The sequence below is a fragment of the Haplochromis burtoni genome, unplaced genomic scaffold (genome assembly GCF_018398535.1).
Source record: "Haplochromis burtoni strain Fernald_Lab_line unplaced genomic scaffold, NCSU_Asbu1 Contig_574, whole genome shotgun sequence".
NCBI classification, from domain to species: Eukaryota; Metazoa; Chordata; class Actinopteri; order Cichliformes; family Cichlidae; genus Haplochromis; species Haplochromis burtoni.
Genome location: NW_024582935.1, coordinates 75,901 through 99,190, shown reverse-complemented (window position 1 = coordinate 99,190; position 23,290 = coordinate 75,901). Strand labels below are relative to the sequence as shown.

Genomic DNA, 23,290 nt, shown 5'->3' with positions numbered 1-23,290 from the left:
GTGAGGTTGAGAGGTACCGGCTAGATATGGTCGGGCTCACCTCTACGCATGGCTCGGGCTCTGGAACCAGTCCCCTGGAGAAGGGCTGGACTCTGTCTCAGTCTGGAGTTGCCCCTGATGAGAGGCGGCGGTATGGGGTGGGTATTCTAATATCCCCTCGGCTTGGTGCCTGTACGTTGGGGTTCTTCCCGGTGGATGAGAGGGTTTGTTCCCTGCACCTTAGGGTCGGGGAACGGGTCCTGACTGTCATCTGCGCTTATGTGCCGAGTAGCAGTTCAGAGTACCCAGCCTTCTTAGAGTCCCTGGGTGGAGTGCTGGAGGGTGCTCCACCTGGAGACTATGTTGTCCTACTGGGAGACTTCAATGCTAACTTGGGTAATGACAGCGAGACCTGGAGGGGCGTGATTGGGAGGAACGGCCTCCCTGATCTGAACCCGAGCAGTGTTTTGTTATTGGACTTCTGTGTAACTCACAGTTTGGCCATAACGACCACCTCAAACATAAGAGATGATCGATTTTGTAATCGTATCACCAGACCTGCGACCATATGTTCTGGACACTCGCGTAAAGAGAGGGGCTGAGCTGTCAACTGATCACCACCTGGTGGTGAGTTGGATCAGGCGGCGGGGGAGGACGCTGGACAGACCTGGTGCACCTAAATGCATAGTGAGGGTGTGCTGTGAATGCCTAGCAGAGGCCTTAGTCCGTGAGATCTTCAACACACACCTCCGGCAGAGCTTCAAAAGCATTCTGAGGGAGGCTGGGGACATTGAGTCCGAATGGACCATGTTCAGCATCTCCATTGCTGAAGCTGCTGCATTGAGCTGCGGCCGCAAGGTGGTTGGTGCCTGTCGTGGTGGTAACCCCCGAACCAAATGGTGGACACCAGAGGTGAAGGGGGCCACCAGGTTGAGGAGGAGTTCTATCGGGCTTGGTTAGCCTGTGGGCTTTGGAGGCAGCTGAAAGGTACCGACAGTTCAAGCGAAATGCGGCTGGGGCAGTGGCTGAAGCAAAAACTTGGGTGTGGGAGGAGTTCGGAGAGGCTATGGAAAAAGACTTTCGGACTGCCATGAAGAGATTCTGGCAAACCATCACTCATCTCAGGAGGGGAAAGTGGTGCTCTACCTGCACTGTGTATAGTGCTGGCGGAGCACTGCTGACTTCGACTTGAGGGCACACGGGAGTTTACCCAACCAGTCTACATGTGTTTTGTGGACTTGGAAAAGGCATTCAACCGTGTCCCTCAGGGTGTCCTGTGGGAGGTGCTACGGGAGTATGGGGTGTCTGGCCCATTGCTACGGGCCATTCGATCCCTATACAACCGTTGCAAGAGCTTGGTTCGCATTGCCGGCAATAAGTCGGACTCGTTCCCGGTGGGTGATGGGCTCCGCCAGGGCTGCCCTTTGTCACCGGTTCTGTTCATAATTTTTATGGACAGGATTTCTAGGCGCAGCCAAGTGGCGGAGGGCTTTCACTTTGGTGGCCTCAGAATCTCATCTCTGATTTTTGCGGATGATGTGGTTCTGTTGGCTTCATCGGGTGAGGGCCTCCAGCTCGCACTGGAACGGTTCGCAGCCGAGTGTGAAGCAGCGGGAATGAGGATCAGCACCTCCAAATCTGAGGCCATGGTTCTCAGCCGGAAAAGGGTGGAGTGCCCACTCCGGGTCGGGGATGAGTTCCTGCCCCAAGTGGAGGAGTTCAAGTATCTCGGGATCTTGTTCGCGAGTGATGGGAGAAGGGAGCCGGAGATCGACAGACGGATTGGGGCTGCAGCTGCAGTAATGCGGACGCTGCACCGGTCCGTCGTGGTGAAGAGGGAGCTGAGTGTAAAAGCGAAGCTCTCAATTTACCGGTCGATCTACGTCCCTACCCTCACCTATGGCCACGAGCTGTGGGTAGTGACCGAAAGAACGAGATCGCGGATACAAGCGGCAGAAATGAGCTTCTTCAGAAGGGTGGCTGGCCTCTTCCTTAGAGATAGGGTGAGAAGTGCAGCCATCCGGGAGGGGCTCAGAGTAGAGCCGCCGCTCCTCCACATCGAAAGGAGCCAGGTCAGGGGGTTCAGGCATCTGACAAGGATGTCTCCTGGGCGCCTCCTGGGTAAGGTTTTGGGGGCAGACTCAGGACACGCTGGAGAGATGATATCTCTCGGCTTGCCTGGGAATGCATTGGTGTTCCTCCGGATAAAGGAGGTGGGAGGTCTGGGCTTCTCTGCTTAGGCTGCTGCCCCTGCGACCCGGCGGAAGAATAAAGAATAAAGGTAAAGCAGAAGAAGATGGATGGTCTAAGGAGCTTGGAAAGAAAAGAGTCTGGACTTCTTTAAGTTGCTTGAAGACATTTCACCTCTCATAAGAGAAGCTTCTTTAGTTCTAAGGATCAAATGGTGGAGAGTCCCAGATTTAAACCCAGTGGGAGTATCCCCCAAATAGAGGACAAAAGGACCCCCTGATGATCCTCTACCTAATCACATGAGCCAAGGTGTGAAAATGGGTGTGGGTCACAATCAGCCAGGGTTTTGGGTGAGCTCATTGTGAAACCTGGCCCCACCCTATCATGTGATTGCCAGAGGTCAGATGGCCCAGGGTGTGAGTGTGCATTAAGGCGTCTGGGAAGGGATCTCAAAACTTAAAGAACTTAAAGAAGTCCAGACGCTTTTCTTTCCAAGCTCCTTAGACAATGATGACTTGGATGACTGAGAACCTTCACAGACAAGAAGATGGATGGATGGATGGATGGATGGATATATCCTTATCTGTCTTCTTAGATATATTGGTGTTATGTATAATTAGATATTATATATAATTTCTTTATATATTTATATATATTTTCACCACTGGTGGCATATTTTAAACTTATCCTATGTATTCAGTCTCATTTGAGTCTTCCATCTTCTCTGCTTTTCCCAGCAGTTGAGCTGCAAAAGAATACAAACAGTAATGGTCAACAGGAACGCAGAGCCTACCCACATAGCAAAATTGGTATGGCCCCGATCTGGTCCGCACAATGTGCTTAGACATGGCCCACATACCGCAAAGAATGACGGCCCTTTGGTGGCCCAGATCTGGTTTGCCAGTGGTGGTCCTGTGCTGGCCCATGTGTGGAAGTAAGTTGTGTGCAGCCACGGGCCAGTTGTAGACACACTGCTGGCCCTGTGCTGGCCCAGAACAGTTTCAGCTCTGGCCCCAGATGTCAGCCTAATGTGTACCTTAATCAAGCCATATAATGACAACATGTGCCGGAACATGCAAAACAGTGCAAAAGTAATGTGGTGAAACTGTCATGGTCCTGGGTCAAGCGACCCAGTATTTGAATTTCATGTATCTTTTGTATTCATTTGCACCTAGCTTAGTTCACCTAGTTAATTTCTAGATTGCAGTTTAGTTTTGTTCCTTAGTTGTTTATGTCATCTCCCCCTGTACTAAGTCTCCCTGGTTCATGCGTCATGTCTGCGTGGTTATATTTAGTTCTTGTCATGTCTAATCTCCATGTTTCCCGTTTTACTTTGAAAGTCTGTATTCATTGTCAGCGTATTCAGTTTCACTTCTCCTGTCCTGTCGCTAGGTTCATGTGTGTCAGCTGTGCTCCCATGTGTGGCCACTTCCCCTGATCATCCCTCATGTGTATTTAGTCTCTGTGTTTCATGTAGTCTGTGTCGCGTCGTCTGTGTTCTCACCTCCATGTTTTCACGGTCAGTCTTTGCAGTGATCATCATAGTCTCTGAGTTTTCTTAGTTTGTCACAGTATTAGTTTTCCCAGTTTAGTTATAGTCTAGTCACGCTATCCCTGCTTTGTTTGTACACTTTGTCTTCAGCCATAATAAAGGCTCGCTTTCAGTTAAGTTTACTCCAGTCTACTCTCGTGTGTACGCACCTGGGTCCATTACACACACCACCGCACGGCCTGTCTCTGCAGACCGTGACAGAAACACTGTTCAGGCAATGAATGGGCTGACTCTTATATAGCGCTTTGTTAGTTTCCAGGATTACTCGAAGTGCTCTATACAACATGCCACATTCACCCAATCACACACTAACCTTCCGATCAGTAGGTGACCCGCTCTTCCTCCTGAGCTACAGCCACCCACTGGCAAAGATGAGTAAACCGTCACTAGGTTTGGATAAAGTGTACAAACCTGTCAAACCTGTCAAACCTGCATTTGGTTACCATAGCAGTATAGTATTACAACATGGCATTTGGGTCTTCTAACTAAAATAGGAAAATAGAAACATAAATAGTGCCATCATTGCCAGACCTGGCCCACATCTGGTTGACATACACCCTGCCATGACACCAGTCAGAGGTGCCAGGTTGATGCCTGATCCAGGGAAGACCTGTTTTCTATGGGCCTGGGCCACATAACCCAAACCACAATCGAGCCAGATATGGTATGCCATCACATAGACCGTGCCATCTATGCCAGGCCTGGCCCATATCCGGATGACATACGTCTTATCATGCCAGAAGTCAGCAAGCAGTGCCAGCTTGATACCAGATCCGGGCCAGACCCCCTGGCTATATGGGTAGAAGCTATATTTATGAGTCTTCTCAAATATGCTCCAACTCTTTATCTATAGCCATATTACAAAATAGATAGTTGTTCCCCTGATTGTTATGCAAGTATCTTTTTTATCATAATAGCTCATACTCATAATTAAACAGATTAGACAACTACATGTCATAAAGTTATATTTAGCCAGCAAGAAGTTCTGTTCTGAAGAACTTTTTTTGTTTGATCATAATGCACATTGTGTTTGTTTGCCTAATCTGCCCAATTGCTGGATAACCTGCTAACATGTTTTAATACACAAGGTAATTTGATTCGTGTGTTTTGGATAATATACAGTCTTGTTTTTAAGAAACAACATTTTAGCCTTTACAAGTGCGTCTCAAACTTTATTGTGCTATATCTCTGTGACTCAGCTAGTGTATGTTGCTAACATCCAGGAACTGTTGAGACGCTCCATGAACCACCATTGCTATAAATAAAAGAAAAAGAACAAAATGGTCCATTAGAGTGAAGATAACACAACCATCCAGAGCCCCAGCTATTCCTGCAGTTTGTCCAGTGGAAAGGTTCTGGAACTCTCTCAAATATACTAAAAGAGTCTTCCCTTTGTGAGCATATGTGACAAGCTGAGCTGAGCAGGAATAAGGACAGTAGTTTTTGGAAAAGTGAGGTTCATTTTACCCCGAAAAATGCAAAGAAATATACGAATAAAAAGTCAAATGATAGTTTTAGGCTCTAAAAGGAGGTCAGATAAACAGAACTAAACTCAAACTGTAGTGATAACATTAGATACAGTACAATAACATACTAATTACTCAAAAAGAACCAAACTGGATAAAAACAAACCAACATGAATGACTATATCCTCTTCCTGAGAACCAGCCTATATCCTCTGTAATAGACACTGTTTGTTATTTGAGATACCCTACTAAGTCCTGATGTACTGAATAGAGGACATCCTGGGCTTTCCATTGATATCTCATGTGTTTGGGTGGCCTCTTTTAGCTCCAAAGAAAGGAAATCACAAAAAATGTTCAATCAAAATATTTTTTTCTTCAGTTCTCAGGAGGATGTCACAAACTGCTTTGTGCCATTGCATTATGTCCTGGAATGAGAGTGCTTCTTAATTTTTTTTTAATGATTAAAATTGCCTATAGACATACAGTGATCATCAGTGGTCCCTTGTCTTCAAGGCAGTTGCCTTCTATAACCTTTTGGTGAAATGGTGGATCGCCTGAAAACCTATTTAAACACATTTAAACTCTGGTACCCACAAAATCTTACTTATTATCTTTAACTACTGGGTTTAGTTTAAGTTACCTCTTTAAAGCCAAATATTTCCTAATTATGGCAAAGAACATCCTCTGAGCAGAAGGGCAGAAAAAAAACAGAATTAATTAATGAGTCCATTAATCAGGCTTACTTCTTGAGCTGGTGAATCTAAGCATGTATTCCCCATCTTCTTTAACTCACCATTACAGAGTAAATGCTTTTAGTCAATCAGCACAATTCATTCACCCAACCACCTCCTCTTGTTAAGTTCAAAAGTTAATTCTCTACAAGCTCAACTGGTGCAGTAATTATCAGGGGCCACTGAAGCCTTAAACATAAGACACATCTTTGAGCTGGCTGCAACCTTTTTACTCTCACTACACCAAAACAATCAATAGTACTCTCACTGTTATCGGCCAGCTGTAAATATATGTGGGTAACTATGTGGTGATACCAAAGATTTTGAACCACCCACTTCATTAAACGCATCGGTCTCATCCCATTAATGTCCGTGTATTGACAAGTTTAAAAGAGGAGGTCTTGCTGCTGTCGCAGTGTTAACTGTTAGACCAGTAGCTCCTGGTACCGCTTGATTATGTGTCAAGACTAACAATGAAGAGTCACTTCTTTAACACTGCTCCCACAGGTGGCAAAGTATTCCAGCCATTGGTCTTTTCATATTACGCAGAAGCATTAAAATTCTAACTTTCTTTTCTTATGTTTATAAATGTAAATGTATATTCATGGATCAAATATAGACTATTACTCCGGTGCAAAGTGTTATTACAGACGAATCAGCAAGGTTGTATTTAGTGTTCTTTCTGTCATTTATTTGGATGATTTTTTTTTTAAATGTAACATCATCTGCGTATGCCAGTGATGACAAAGGGAAGTAACTACTAAATCTTTGTTAATATTATATATTTGCTATATTTGCTCATATTCTTTTTTTGTTAATTTCAGGGCACATATTTCAAGTGCTATGACCACAATTCCTTTCAGTGGTAATACCTTGAAGCCTCTGTTAATGTTCTGTACGAGAATTAATCATAGTTAAAATAACAGAAAATGAACTTTCTTTTAAAGTTGGATTCTTAATAGAAAGATTTAATACTGTAAATCAGAAGGGGGGTCGGATGCGGATGGGCAAAATCACAAATTTACTTAAAAATCTTGCAATGAAAGGCCAAGAAGAGCATCATTAATGTGTTACTTATGAATAAATCTGAATCACCACAAGATTTGAAACATTTATTTTGATAATTTTTCAGTTAGATAAGCAGTGTAAGGTTGCAGTGGTTAAAAACAGGAGTACATAAGGCCTCAGCTACCTATGAACTGTGTCCTGGTCTTGTTTCTGTCTTTTTTCCTGCTTCTGTCCTTTGCACCATCTTGACTTTCTCAATATTTCTGTCTCCACACACAGAAAGGTACAACAGTAGTATTAGGCTACTTAGGCAAGTTATATGAGATTATAGGAGGTTAAATGAGGCCACACCTCGAGGCCAACGTCAAAAGCTTACGAACTGCTGACTTTGTGAACTTTATTTTGACAGATTACTGTAACATGTCTTCCCATTCAACATTAATTGATGCTGTAGTCTAAGAAAGCAGCTTCTGCAGGGTATACTGACTACCTGCTAACTTCAGCACGAGTAATTGTTTCAAGTCCTGCTTAGCACATGGAGGTTGATAGCAGCTGCATATTAACAGGCTTCAGCCATCGTGATATTCACATGAAATGTTTAAATCGAAAAGAATCTCACACAGTTTGCTAAAAAAAAAAACAAAGAGTAGGCTTTACCTCTAAACTATACAAATGATGAACAATAGAGATGTCACCCATCTCTGAACATTGGAGCTTTGGCTGCTGCCATGTTGACCTTTTGAAGCCAAAGTGACTATGTTCACTACGGTCTGCTTGGGTCCCAAGGAGATAAATTTCATCATCAGACAGTAAGCGTGAGAGTGCATCAGTGTGTCTTCCTGTTTCTTATGGCCATGTGAACTAGTCCACAGAGAGTTTACATAACAATCCACCAAGCATGTTTATGCCCAGGCAGACTTTAAAGAAGTATAACAGGAATGGCTACTCGGGTCTCCAGCTACGCACAACGGAGTTTAATCTAGTCTTAACTTAGCACTCCACCATTATATGTAAACATGGAGCACTAAGTTAAAGTATAATGCATCACACGCCAGGGTGAGTTCTAGTAATTACAAGTCCTGGTTGACATCTAAGCTTGTATTGTCCCATCTCACATACTTCATCGTCCCCATCTTGGTCCTTGAATACAGACCCAACAGGTCAGTGGATGATGCAGTTATTATGGCACTGAACTTGAGGTTGCCTTTTATGGACTTTAGTTATGCTTTTAATACCATCCTCCCAGCTGGGCTGCAGGATACGATCTCCCAGTTCAATTCAAGGAAGCATGTGAGACTGGTATGATTTAGACTTTCAGTGGATCAGCACTGCTTCCCCTCAGGGCTTTGTACTTTATCCTCTGCATATCTCTATACACTAACAGCTGCACCTCCAATCACCACTCCATTAAACTCCCGAAGTTTGCGGTTGACACCACGCTCTCAGGGCTCACCTCAGGTGGGGTTGAGTCTGGAGCAACATGGAGCTCAATGCTATCAAAACAGTAGAGATGATACTGGACTTCCAGCTCCACCAGTTCCCATATTCCAGCATGCCTGTCCAGTGGAGACAATCAAGTCCTTCCACTTCCTGGGAACAATCTCCCAGCACCTAAAGCGGGACCTAAAGATCAGCTACTTCAACAAGAAGCCACTTCCTGCACCAGCTGAAGAAATATAACCTGTCTAAGTCCGTGATGGTACAATTTTAGCTCCTCCATCATTGAGTCTTTCCTCACCTCCTCCATCACCATCTAGTTCGCTGCTGCCACTGCCAAGGACAAAGCCAGACTGCAGTGTGTCATCCATTTCAATGAGAAGATGATTGGCTGCAATTCCCTACAAGACCTGTACACGTCCACAACGCTGAGATGGGCAACTAAGATTGCTGGCAATCAAATCTTCAGCATGATGATGGCAGAAAGATTGCTTCATATTTTGAAGGCCTTTAAAGTATATATTTGCAACACTGGTTTCTGAGGCATGATGTATGGCAAATACAGTATGTAGTGCATTGTTTTGACAGGGGTGTTTTTACTTCTATACTACTATTACAGATATTGTGTATCATTTTTGTTCAATATGTACAATGTTATAGATGTGCAGTGATTTCTGATGAGGTAAAATTCCTGCAACTGTAGTACTTGTGAGGCTCTACAAACCAGTAGTGAGCAAGTCAGTGAATGAATGAGTATTGTTGTATGTTGTTATATTAAAAAGAATCCAATCTGTTCTTTGTTTCCTCAGATAGTATTGAAGATTACATCCAGACAGCTTCTTCTAATGTGGAGTCAGCCAATCAAGAACTCGCCAAGGCCAACCAATACCAGGTAAGCACTGAATCGTCCCATGCTGCAGTGTGCTCCACACCTTGGAGTCATTTTGTTCCATTTTCATTTTGTGTACTTGACTGAGCCTTTTATTATAATGCACTCACACGAAGCTTAGCTTGATCAGCCATGCAAACAGGGACTTTGCTAACTAGATTACACAGCTTTATCACATCCCCCACTAGCATAATAACAGAAATGATGCAATTTCATGTCATACTTTACTAGCTTTTGCCTTCAGTTAAAATAATTGTATTTACAGGCAGAAACATAAAATGCCTGCCTGGAGTCTTTTAAAAACACAAATCCATATACAGTATGCAATTCCTATTCTGTGAGCATGTTACTTCTACTAAGATAATTTTATGTTTTATTCTACAAGTGTATTGACTTTGGGAGGAAAATGCATTAACGGACAACAACAGCAGACAGAAATTAAATAGAATTTATTTTTTTTACTCTCTGTGGTTTTTGGGCTACAATTTTGACTTCACAGCACATATTGGAGAGAGGTTTTATGAGATGCCCAAGGGCCTGCTTTCACTCTTTCTTTTTGAGGAAATATGTGTGTATTCTGCCATTTTGTCAGGGACTATCTCAGTAGGCCAGAGCTCTGTTTGGCTCTTTGCTGTGTAGGGCCCAGGCTATGGTAAATAATGTATCGACTGAAGTGTCTCTGGGTTAATAAAGGATATACCTTTTCCACACGTGCGACATATCTCTCTAGAGGTGCATCCAAAGTCTCTACCCACATAATTCGACAGACAAGCACATGTATTCTGATTGTTGACATTTAGATTTAGGTAGAAATCTATCTGGAAATTGTTTTCAGTCTGGTATTGAAATGATATTTCCTTTGAATCATGGTTTGACCACTGGGCTAAACTTTCGTTTTGTGATAGTCACATGAATTTTTAACAGCAGCTTTAATATGAAAACAACCGCTGGGCACTTTCCAATGCCTGCCACGACTGCAGTGCTTTCTGTCTGTCTCTACATACTGCCGTTCGACTTGCAAGTGAACAAATGAGCGAATGGCAACAGCTTTCTCATTAATTGTCATTTCATTATCTCAAGGAGAGCTGAGCTGTGACCGAGCTCGCGCTGAGCAATTTAGCTCTCAGCCAATCCTGACAGCCTCTGTCTTAGCAGAGGCAGAGCAGCTAAAAGGAAGCAAAACAATAAAGGAAGAAGACAGAGAGAGAGACAGACAAGCAGACGCTCTCATCGCTGTCCCATGGCAACTCTCATCTGTGGAGAACACTGGCAAACAGAGCTGTCACCGAGAAGTCATATATCAAAGTACTGTTAATGACAGCAGCATTTTCATCAAATGCATAAATATCTATAGTCTTGCATCATTCGTGCACTGTCAATGGTGCAATCTCTGTATGTGGTTGAAACACATCCAGTGTCTGTATATGTGTAACAGTTTGTACTGTATGCATTATCTGCTCATTGCAAGATTTTACTGACTTCACTGATTTCACTTTTATTTACTGCTGTCGCTGTTAACCTACCAAGTGACACACTAACAGTGCACACACACAGTCTGTCTGTGCTTCCACTTCATCTGATGGTTTGTCTGCTTTTAGTCTTCACCAGCTTTCAGTGCATTTGTCTTTGACAGACCCTTTCCAAATGTCATCTCACAAAATTTACTTCTGTATTCTTATGCTTCAACCAAGCACTAATCTCTGAAGGTGAAAATTCAAACTAAACACCAGTTCCTTGAATGGCCACTTGAGGCTGGCTGCAAAAGTGGATCAATCCACTTTAAAATGGACATGAAATACTACATGTATCCTGACAATCACAAGTGCTTTCTAACTTTCACACTCCAATGGATGCACCAGAAAGCAACTTAGGGTTAGTATTATGCCCAAGGATATTTATCATGCAGATTGTGGAAGCCAGGAATTGAACCACCAACCGTCCCAACCAGCAACTGACCTGCTCTACCTCCTGAGCTACACCAACCCCGCACTTACATTTTGGTATTTCCTCAAGTATGAAGTTCTACTCAGTGAAAAACAAGGACATGAGGTTTCCATGGTTTGTGCATGGGAAAAGAGAATTGAATGAATGCTTTATTGGCCATATGTAGGGTTGCCCCACAGAGGAATAGATTTACACACGCAACAAAGACTTACACACGCAACAAAGACATCACATGGGAATACAGTCGGAGATTGGCAGCATTACAGAGAAAACACTGAAAAAGTACACAACAATGGGAAAAGTACAAGAGGAAAAAAAGAGACCTCTTCTCACGCTAGTCACCTATGGGAGGACAGCATGAGAACAGGAAACAAAAAAAAACTCCTCTGCAAAGAGAGCACATTAATGTCTACATCACAACATTAGAGCACGTGACAAGCCACAGGGGTTGGATGGGGGGGGGGTAATCCGAAGGAACACAGCAGTCGTCCTACACAGCGCTACCATTTCAGCGCGGCACGCAGACCCGCCGTCTTCCCCCACAGGAAACAAGCATCGAAGGCGTTTGGAAAGGGAGGGGGATGAGTGCGTGCTTATCAGTATAAGTGTATGTGTGTGCGTGTCCAGAGTCCAGCTGAGACAGTGTCCTTCGCCCTATCAGGCTAAGTAAACAGTCTGCCAGCCAACCAAGGTGGCCTTGCATGGGATGGGAAGAATAGTCATCACACAGTCGTTATCAGGGAGTTGTTTTGGTCGGCTCCAGCCTTGGGCCTGAGCAGCTGTCTATATGTTGAATATTGTTGATTTCTCCTTTATGCGAGCAGCTCGAATTTAGCACTCTGACACTGGTCTCTCGATCTCCCATTGGAGAGCCGCGAGCCTCCCCATGATGGTATCAAACTTCTGGTCCGTGGTGTTGTCATTCTTTTGATTCTGAGACCCCACAGCTGCAGTGATCCGTTCTGCGATGTGATCCAACTTTCGCTCAAGGGTGTAATTTTGAGCAGGCCCCTCTCTGATGTATCCCATCATACGCTCAATGGTGTTAGTTTGAGTCTTCACGGCAGCTGTAAGCGTCTCCAAGGTGTTAACCATGCTGCGTTCGGTGTGAGAGGTCGCGCCTCGTCCCATCGCTTCAATTCCAGCGGTCAGCTTAGGGGGGGTTTGAACAGCTGGTTCCGCTCTCTTATTTCTCCGATAAGTCAGGGCCAAGCCAGCTCCGATCAGCAAGAACCCTGTTATCATGGTTCCGAATAGGTAGATATCTTCAGCGTCCTCGATCGACAGTCCCGCCAGGCACAAGATCCTCCAGGTCTGCCACCCGTCCATCGTGTATCCGGCAGGGAAAGTCCCTCCAGGGCACTCGGGCTCTCCCGAGCCCAGACTTCTCGTTGAGAAAAGGGTGTCAATAGCATTCAGAGACCAGTTGATCAAATCCATAATTCTCTTTTAGGTTTTAGAGAACGACAGTGAGAGACTGTTCAGGGAAAGTAATGCACACGAGACAATACGCTAAAAAGTAGCTCTCAAGCTGATTGCGCCGTTCAGCCTGTAGACCTAAACCAGTGAGGAAAAAACAAACAGGGAACTGACAATGTCAGACTGGTAACTAGCTTGTCGGTCGGGTGAACCACAGTGCGCCTGACTCAAACAACTCTCCTCCACACAGTCCCCATTTATAAAGGGCCCCACAAACCAAAAGGTTGATTTTCCACTGTCAGTGTAGCTAGCCAAACAGCAAAGAACTACTTACTGCTTAAGTAACAGAGAGTAAACGTGGACAGTATATCTTTGGTTTCTTAACATAAAATGTATTTCTGCAACCAGGGGCAGTACAAAAGTGACCCCCTTACACTGCATTTTAGTTTTAGTGTCCTTTTTTTTCCACTGAGCTACCAGCTCTGTCACTAGTTAGTTAACATAAACCAATATAAGGCTACTAGTAGCAACCATCCAGCATCCAGCTTCACAGACAGTGTTAAATCTATGACAGCTTTCTAGAGTATGGTTCCATGGTCAAAATTATCCTCACTATATGTAATATTTTATGTTCACCTTTAAGTTCTCCAGGTCTCTGACACATCTAAGTAGCCAATCACATGGCAGCAATTTGTGTGTTTTAGATTTTAGACATAGTCAAGACATTTAGACGAGGCATGTAGACATGGTCATTCCAACTTGTTCTCTGGAACATCAGATCTGTGGCCATCTGTGTTCAGAATCAGAATCAGAGTCAGAAAGACTTTATTTATCCCCAAGGGGCAATTAACATACAACAGAGCAGCATGACGTTGAAGATAAGGACAGGGCATAAACAGGCAATGAGAGTGAGATACAGTATATACACAGTTTTAAAATTAAAGTGACTGAAAGGTGAATAAATAACTGTAAGTGAGTAAAAGTGAATAAAGATGTTAATCTCCTATTTAATTTATTTAGATCATGCTCATTTGGTAATAAGGGTTATGAAAGAAATCTTGAAAGAAAATACTGTCCACACCATTTCACACCAGTCTGAAGTGTTGACATTGTTGAATAGCTCTAGTCAAATGATTCCATGCTGTGGTTTAATTTCAAATTTTGACCTTACTATCAAGATTTCGCAGTAGGAATTGAGACTTGACGATCAATAGAGGGAATAAAAAATGTAAATTAAAGAAAACTAAATATACTAAATGTAAAGGTGTAGACTTTAACTTTTTGTAATTCAATTTCAATTTAATTCAATTTTATTTAGATAGCCCCAAATCACAACACCAGTCGGCTGGGGGCATTTTACACATTTTTATACTGTAAGGTAGACCATATATACAGAGAAAACCCAACAATCATATAAAAGCAAGCACTGTGGTGACAGTGGGAAGGAAAAACTCCCTTTTAACAGGAAGAAATCTCTGGCAGGACCAGGCTCAGGGAGGGGCGGGCAAGTGCCATGACTGATTGGGGTGACAGAAGGAAGACAGGATAAAGATATGCTGTGGAAGAGAGACACAGATTAATAACAAGTGATGATTAAGTGCAGAGAGGTCTGTTAACACATAGTGAGTAGGAAAGGTAACTGTAGAAGAAACACTCAATACATCATGGGAATCCCTCAGCAGCCTACACCTATTGCAGCAAAACTAAGAGAGGATTCAGGGTCACCTGGTCCAGCCCTAACTATATGCTTTAGCAAAAAGGAAAGTTTGAAGCCTAATCTCAAGTAGAGATAGTGTTTAGAAGCTGGTTCCACAGAAGAGAGGCCTGAAAACTAAAGGCTCTGCCTCCCATTCTACTTTTAAATACTCTAGGAACAACAAGTAAGTCTGCAGTGCGAGAGCGCAGTTAATTAAAACATTTAGAATACAAGAATAAGAGGGAGTGGGCACATATTGTTCACATAAAGTCATTGAGTGATCACAGAAATGACGTACAAGCAGAGAGCAGCACCCTGCTGAACTCAAATTTTAGGCCGTTTGCTCAACCTAGCAGTCATCACAGTGCAGTACTTCCCTGCAGTAGAAATGAGACTGTGGTAGCATGCAGATGCTACGCAGATTATATGCAAACTGGACAAGTCTGTTGCATCCAAATGATTCTGATTTACTAACATGCACACGAGTGCACAGCTCTAATAGTGCATAAACTTTCTTCTTTTTTGCCCAGGGCAAGAGTCCATGTACATATTAGTAAATGAAGGCCATTGTTCTCTATGTCTACTTCAACAGAAGAAAATACATTTATGGTTGTGAACAGAGTGCATTTTGTTGTTGGATTCTGTGCTTCAGTTAAACAATTCATATGTGAGGAGTTAGGAGGTCTGCCCACTGTTGAAATCACAGACATTTTACTACACCACACCCTTTCCCATGATAGGTTCAGATAGGTCCCCACTGTGTCACCAGCTAAACAAAAAAAAAATAGAGACAGACTTTTTTTCTGATCCTGTAAAAGTACATACATCAGAATACCAGGAACTGCATGAAACTAATATATAGCACCATGATCTGAGTCAGGTACAGCAGCTAGTTATCCGTTAGTGGGTGTTAGATCTTCACCATCACTCACTATTTCAAAAGGTAGTATGTTGAATTTTTTAAGTAAAAGTTAGAAACTGCAGATGCTTGCATGCCAACACCAATATTGTTATCATAAAAAGATTGAGCAGGACACAGAGGAAGAAGTGGGAGATGCAAGTGGGCACTTAAAGCCAAGCCTGATTGTTGCTGAACTCCTTGATGCACCAGTGCACAACACCAGCAATGGTCAATTAAGAGCGGTTGTCATTTTCTTCTAGTGTCCCGCCTTGTCAACTCGCTTTACATTGAAAATAAATTGAATCTATATCCATTATGTAGAGGCAGATTACTCTCCCCTCTGCAAGTGTCTCTAGTTGCTGTGATGTTTTATCACCTCATCTGTGTTCAGCGGAGCACGATGAACTCTGATTGTTGACGGTTGTTCAAGAAGGTTTATAATTACTAATAAAACATGTGTTATTGCAATTCAGTGAGCAAAAGCTAAAGCCGTTTAAAAAGTGGAAAGACTCACACAATGACTGAACCATTATTGACTGGAAAGGGGATGTTCACGCCAATGATGATGTCATTGTTAAGACTTATAACTCCATCTGTCTTCAGATTTGAAAATTGATCTCCCAGTGAGCACCTACTTTCTCTGACTCTCAGAAAATCAATGCACAGTTTCCCTCTGGCTAAACTGAGAACAGTATACAATGCTGGCTATCGTGATCATAGGAGGACCAATAGAAGAGGGAAGAAGAAGACATACAAAGGGATGATGCTTGGTAAATGAATGGACCTATCTATATGTATACACATCTAAAGTGGTTTTCACAAGTAAAGTAAGGAAAAAACGAATCACAGCATTCCAAATATCAGCGATCACTGCACTTGGACTGAAAGGATGTGCCAATGCTGCCAGGAAAACTGGCTTTTTACTCACTCTTCCTTTCAGTCCCTCTGGACTCTTTATGTCACTTTGAAGGATATGGAGTGGAAATAACAGTGTTTGAAGTTAACCAGGTTGATGCCAGTGACACTCCTCTGGCTCTCCCCCAATCAGCCACAGCTGGGCTGAGCATTTAAAAAAGAGAGCGAAAGCCTAACTGCAAATAAAACATGGATGCATTTCGGAAATGTTTGTGAATACAAATTTTTTATTGGATCTAAAAATATATGGAACGTAACCAGTGAATGTGGAGTACAGTATAGCTTAAATGACTTATCATCCACCAGACTGCTCACAACTTGGTCGGGTTAAAGGTTTTGGCATAAGCAAAGTTCATCATCGCCTTTTACAGACACAAAAAATGTCTAATGGCAGTCTTGATGTAAGGTTATGGTTCTACACAAAGAGAGGCAATTCAATCAACACTGAGGCTGCAAACCCCAGCAATGAGACTGCGTACACAAAGATGATTGACTGGTCGGATTTGTCTGTCAAAATTAAATGTTGTATCTTTTGTTGAAATTTGATACGGACGTTTCCCTTCTCATTGCTCTTGGCTCTTGGTGTGTGACTGCAGTGTGTTGGGTGTGGCAATGTGTCAACTGAATTTTGAATCTTGGAAGCTAAATTAGTAACTTGTGAGCATGTAAGAACTAAGGGAGAAGTTTGCTCAAAAATTCTTTCCTCCGGTCACTAGATCAGGCAGATTCTTGCATTTGAATTGACTTTTATTTCTGACACCCATCCTCCCAGAAATGGTGCCTCTCTCTGTCACAAACCAGAGACCTTTTACATGGTAGCTGAATGTGTTAACCACTACATTATGGATTATATTAAATGTATAGAGGTTGTTGTGACTCATCCTCCTCTGACTCAGTGAAGCAGCTTCTGCACTCTTGTTCTATGGCAGACAAAATGCTATGCAGGCATGGGGTGGATTTTCTTTCTTTTCTTTTCAAGTTTAGAATTGAAAGTAAAGGAACAATTCATATTTACAGATACTCTGGCAACAAACTGCTGCCTACAGAACTTTGATTAATAGAAAATCCCCATTCAAAGAACCTAAGAAAAAAAATAAGACTCTCTCAGAGGCAGTCATGCTGTTTGACTGACATGTGATCTTTGGAAAACACTGCACTAGAGCAGAAATCAGGTCTGAGCCACAAAGTATGAGGACAAACTGAAAAGAACACAGACAGCAGCGATTGATTGCTTAGCAGTAACATTTCAGACAACAGACTAGAAGACAGAGAAGAGTTATAGATTACCAATTTGTGTGAAAAGGTTGCATTGCTGTCCTGTGAGACGTACACATGCTTTACATCACTATTTGTATGTTACTATAGGTTTGTACACTGTTTCCTTTGCATGTGTGTCTACTCGTCAAGATGTAGTATGACATTGAAATTCTGTCTTGCTTCCAGAAACTCATTTCCACCTCGACTGTGACTTTGGTTTCTAGAGCTCTAGGAAGCAAATGTCAGCTGGGTTGAAAGCCACAGTAGAGTGACTCTCAATGACAGCAGCAGCACAGAGACTGCTGGTGCTTGACTCTGTTTGACTCCTACACACTCATGATGTGAAAAGCCTTATAAAGCAAGGTTTCCCCCTATTGAATCCAGCATAACTGTACACACTGCACATCACTGTGAGATTAGTTCACCTTGCTTGCTTAAGGTTAACCCTCAATAGCAGTGATGAAGGCTTCATTGTAAGTTAAGAAAAGCTTTAGACTAGCTTTATTATATTCTCTAACAGCTTAGTCGAATGAGCTGTGTCACTATAAATCGTAACTGTTATCTGTTTAAACAAAGACAGCTGAAGCAGCTACTCAGACTGGCTTCTCTAAGGCAACAGGCAAGAAATTACCAGTAACCAGTACCAGTGTTGGGAAGGTTGCTTTTAAGATGTATTCCACTACAGATTACAGAATACATGCCCCAAAATGTAGTTTGTAACGTATTCTGTTAAGTTACGTGAGTAACATACTCTGAATACTTTGGATTACTTAATATATTGGTCATGCTTTTTACAACTACATGAATGTACAATTGCTGTGTGATTTATTACTATTGCTGAACCGAACATGATTATTTGCAGCTAGCAGGTTGTTAATTCTATCTATCAAGTCTAGCTCTCTATGCACTAACCTCAGCTAACACCAGCTAACAATGTTAGCTCGGTTGCGAGTAGCCTTCAGTAATAGTCATAAATCACACAGCAATAGTACATCGAAGATACTGATGTGGCACATAACCCTGGTAGCTACCACAACTAAAACAAGCTAGTTGCAGTAGGCTAAGGTTAGTTTTTTTTTTAAAGAACTTACTTCCAGATGTTGGAGTCTTTTAATGCTGAGAGCAGGTTGGTTGCTGGTGTTGTGCCAAAAAGTGATTGTCTGCCAAAAACTGATTTCCAGTGTAGCTGTGTGTTGTTGTTTTTGTGTGTGTGTGTGTGTGTGTAATATCGTTACGTATGTTGCTAAATAGACTTTGGTGAACAGGTATTACAAAGGGGTTATATATAAAATTTAAAAATTACCTGTTTCTCAAGTATCTTTGTAACTGTGTTACAATCAGCTCCTTTTTGTCCACTTAAAATATGTTTACAGAACTATTTTTGCATTTGTTGCAATTGTAGCTGTCCTCTTGGCCAGATTACTATTAAAAGAGACATTCTTAAAGTCAACAAGAATTTTTTTTAACTGCATAAATAAAGAATACATAAAATTCACTGCCACAAATTGATTGCAGCTTCTACCTTGTTACAAGAATGTTGTTTGTTGCTCGAGATGACTCATGAGGGATACATTTGACATATGTTTCACATATTATAGACCAACAAGTTATTTATAGCAGTTTAAATATAAACGATCAGTTTTTGGCACAACACTGACAGATTTCGCCCATCCCTTTCTTCTTTAAATGTAAAGTGGTGGAATTTCCAAGTAAGAAATGCATTCCTGCTTGTGCACTCCTGGCTCTGTTGTGCTGGCTCCAGGTCCATTGCGTAACTGACACCACCAACATTAACAGGACGCTTACATTAGAGCCTCTTATTGCGTGTTTGTTTGGGTTTCTTGGAATGCGTGGAATTACCAAAATTAAAGAGGGGATAGCCTAAAATATGAAACAGAAAAAGATCGCAGTGTAATCCATTTATATCAACAAAGTAGCTGTATTGTAATTATCACCTATTTAAACGGTAACTTTTACGGAATACAGTTACTCATATTTTGTGTTTTAAATGCGTAATGCCGGTACATGTATCCCATCACTCCCCAACACTGACCAGTACATGACCATGTCTAGGCCCACAAATCAACTAGATCAGGAAATACTGAACCCCAGATTGCACACACCCCAGGTGTGTGAATGTGGTGAACAAAGTTTGTAATGTAAAATTCTTTGAATGCTCAGTGAAAACTGGAAAAAAAACCTTCATTAACACAAGTCTATTAACATGTAGACATAGCTTGATCCAATTTTATTTTTATAATTGAGAAAAACACGGCATCTACCAGCAGCTTCCCACCTCCATGGTCGATGGTATGTCTGAAAACTGTGCTATCTCACATGATATTTTGTTTGGTACTGATTGCTGAGCGTAGACAAAGGTGTGATCAGCATCTATACCTGAAATCGTTGTCACACATACTGCCCAACTTATCCACATATAGAGATTGTCTTGACATTTCTTTCTCAACAGATCTACGGTTGTGAAACCAATATTAGTCCTGTCAAGGAAATTTGGAGTCCCTTTATTCAAAAACTGTTAATATTTTGAATAATGCTTCTGGTGTGTTGTTGCAAAGAATAAAGAGTGTACAAGTACATGACAATATTTATGAAAAATGAGCAGCAATATGCTACGTTGCTGTGAATAGTTGTGATCAGTATGCATGAGTCCATAGAGGAGATAAAGATATAAATCTAAGTAAGCATACATTTGGTCCCCTTTTAAACAGTGTCTAAAGTTAATGTTGACATGTTTAAAAACTCCAGGAGGAAAATGAGCTTTTTCATGCATTATTCAACAAAAACATAAGAAATAAAAGAAATATGTTCTTCTAGATGAGACTAGTCTGAGTTTGGCTTGCTCTTCAATGCAATATTTTTTCCCTCTCAAATCCCACCTCAACCTTTCACCGGATTCAAAGTATGGATATGACTTGGCCATCCAATAACAAGCCATTCCTCCTGGATGGTTCTTGGTCAGTTTCTTGTGTTTTGTTATAATTCTGTATTATGGTTTATTGTTGTTGTTATTAACTGGTGTTTCGGTTTAATTGTTGTTAAGAGTTTAGTTCTTAGGTTTTGATTCTGTGCTTCTCAGTGTCTGTGCCTCTGTCTCTGTCCTGGTCCCACCTCTCTATGTTCCCTCTGTTGCCATGTCTGTAATGTTGTGTCTCTGAGTCTGTGTCCGTGCACACTTGTCATATTTCCTGTTTTACTTTGATCATCATGTGCGCTTTGTTATTGTGTCTAGTTTTACCTCCCTTGTCTTGTACTGCTTAATTTTTCTCAGCTGTTTGCCTCCTGTCTCGCGTTCCCCGATTACTCTGCTGTGTATTTTAGTCCTTTGTCATTCACTGCTTGCTGTCACGTCGTACACAGTGTTGCCAACTTGCCGACTTTGTCGCTATATTTAGCGAGTTTTCAGAGCAACTTTTTTTTCTGAAAAGCAACTAGCAACAAATCTGGCGACTTTTGCTGGTGTTATTGGAGACTCAATGACAGACTTTTTGATGTGAAAGCACATATCGCTCTCAACAAGCAGCGGGTTCTGCCATGGGCGCCTTGCCAGTGCCAAAGCGTTCACAGTCCTCACGCACCAGTCGCTCCCAGCTGCTGTCAGAGCAGATGGTCAACAACTATTCACACCAATTTAGAATCACAGATTATCCTAATCAAATGCAAGTCTTTGGACTGTGGGATGAACTGGGGTACCTGGAAAGAACGCACGCAAACGTGGAGAGGACATGTAAATTCCACAGAAATGCTCCCACAGTGACAGTCCTATTGGTAATCATCCATCCATTTGCTCCCGCTTATCCTTTTTAGGGTCGCGGGGGGCGCTGGAGCCTATCCCAGCTGTCATAGGGCGAGAGGCGGGGTACACCCTGGACAGGTCGCCAGTCTGTCGCAGGGCTAACACACAGGGACAGACTCACATTCATTCGCACATTCACACCTAGTGGCAATTTGGATTATCTAGTTAACCTATCCCCACAAGCTGCATGTCTTTGGACGGTGGGAAGAAGCCGGAGTACCCGGAACCCACACAAACACGGGGAGAACATGCAAACACAGAAAGACCCCGGCCTGATGTTGGAATTGAACTCAGGACCTTCTTGCTGTGTGGCAACAGTGCTAACCACCGTGCCACTGTGCTGCCCCTATTGGTAATCAGTCTGCTAAATTAACACCTATCATGTCCAAAAACACTTTTTTTTTACCACTGTGGAAGCCAAATGGATATTCTTTGACTCTTTGAAAGCACTCTGCCGGTGACATCTTTCTGAGGTTTGGGTGTGTCTGAGGGCTTCCTCTCCTATTTGCTTCTTCCGCTGCTTAGATCTTTTTCATGATTTTTCATGTGTTTGAATAAACTAGTGGTATTTCAAATAGCCTTCACACACACAAAGCTTGCAATGTTTTCATTTACAACTGTAAAATCTCTCTGCAGGACACTCCTATTGGACTCTACCATCATGCTCTGCTGTGAACATATGTGTGCTTAGCACCACTGAGTCACGTGATGGCAAGAAAACAAAACACAGGGAAACAAAGTGTGCATGCAAAATGTGAGAGGAGCAGTGTTTGCATAGGGATGTCTAATTTGAGAAACTAAAACTAAAGCTTCAACCCCATTAAGCTAGTTTAAGTCCTGTACCAATATCAGTTAAATCAGTGGTTGAATATACATAGAAGGCTTCCCATTACATATTGTCCCAGGAAAGTGTAGCAGAAGCAATGGCCACTGCTTGCCACTGTGAATAATAAAAGTGACACAGAAGCAGGTGTGTCATAACCAGTGATGAGATGAGGAGTAACTGGTCAGACTTATCTTTGTTTACAATAACATCAGCAAAAACAATGTATGCAGGGGTTTGCATGGCCAAATAGCAAGTAGATATAATCTAGATATAATATCTAGATGGTCCATATGTTACACCTTTAATGTTACTTTTAACAATAATGTATTGTTTCATTGAATTATAAATGCTGTCTACTTTAATACTGTGGTAAAATCTGCAGTATCCAGCAAACTGTTCTGTTTGAACTTTCCCATTTTCTTGCGTTGCTGAGGTTAGAGAGAAGCCTCAACCATTTGTCTACCATAGGTAGACAAAATAACAGTCTTTTTAAAAAACAAAAACAAATGGCCAATCAATAAAAGGCCAAATATGCTGATGTTTTTCAGGCTTTTTGTTTCACTATTGACAATGGCTGCCTCCTCCCAGGGTGCCAGGATTGGCCAGGAAGTCTGTTTTTATTTGCTGCTCCTCTTAAATATCATAATCAGGGTGACTGCATGGGACTCTGAGTTTTATGTAAATGACATATAAGCCGATTACAAGTGAGGCAGTTCCGCTGTAAACATTATTTATTTTATGGACTTCCAATTTTCCCGACCAGATGCGATAAAGTGAGAATACTATTATGGCCATTATCACTGCATTGCATTATTGTTGTATTATGAGGATATTTCTCATGTCACACAAGGTAAGTAGTTTTTCTCCCAGAGACACTGGAAATTTGTCTTCCATGTGAGAGAGGCAGAGATAAGACAGATTGTTGATTTGTATGGCAGTGCTATCAGCTTTAATAGTTCTGATGTGTTTTTTCTATATTCTCCCTGGAACAAAGGGCCATTCTAGAAATGTTTTATGGTTGTAGAAAGTGTCATGGGGCTACAGAAATATTGGAAAGGTGAATAAGCCATTCTTATTTCTCTCCTCTAAAACTAATATCTCCTCCTTCACCTTGACCAGCACTGCTGACCTTCATACAGACAAGTGGGATTTCTCATACGGGGATAGCAAATGACTGGGCTGCAACACATGCAAAATAACGACAAGTCTTGAAGGCTGTTGAACTAGAGAATGCAACAATATTCCCTATTAGGGTAAATAGAGTGC

The 23,290-nt window shown here is 42.2% G+C and overlaps 1 protein-coding gene across 3 annotated transcripts in view; it reads left to right on the top strand.

Annotated features, from left to right (window-relative positions):
• Nucleotides 1-23,290, top strand: part of tsnare1 (T-SNARE Domain Containing 1) — a 277,117-nt gene that overhangs the window by 192,189 nt on the left and 61,638 nt on the right. For all 3 annotated transcript variants that reach the window (XM_005948142.3, XM_005948140.3, XM_005948141.3), the window contains exon 10: nucleotides 9,173-9,255. In XM_005948142.3, the coding sequence (XP_005948204.1) occupies nucleotides 9,173-9,255 (83 nt within the window). The remainder of the gene's footprint in view (nucleotides 1-9,172; nucleotides 9,256-23,290) is intronic.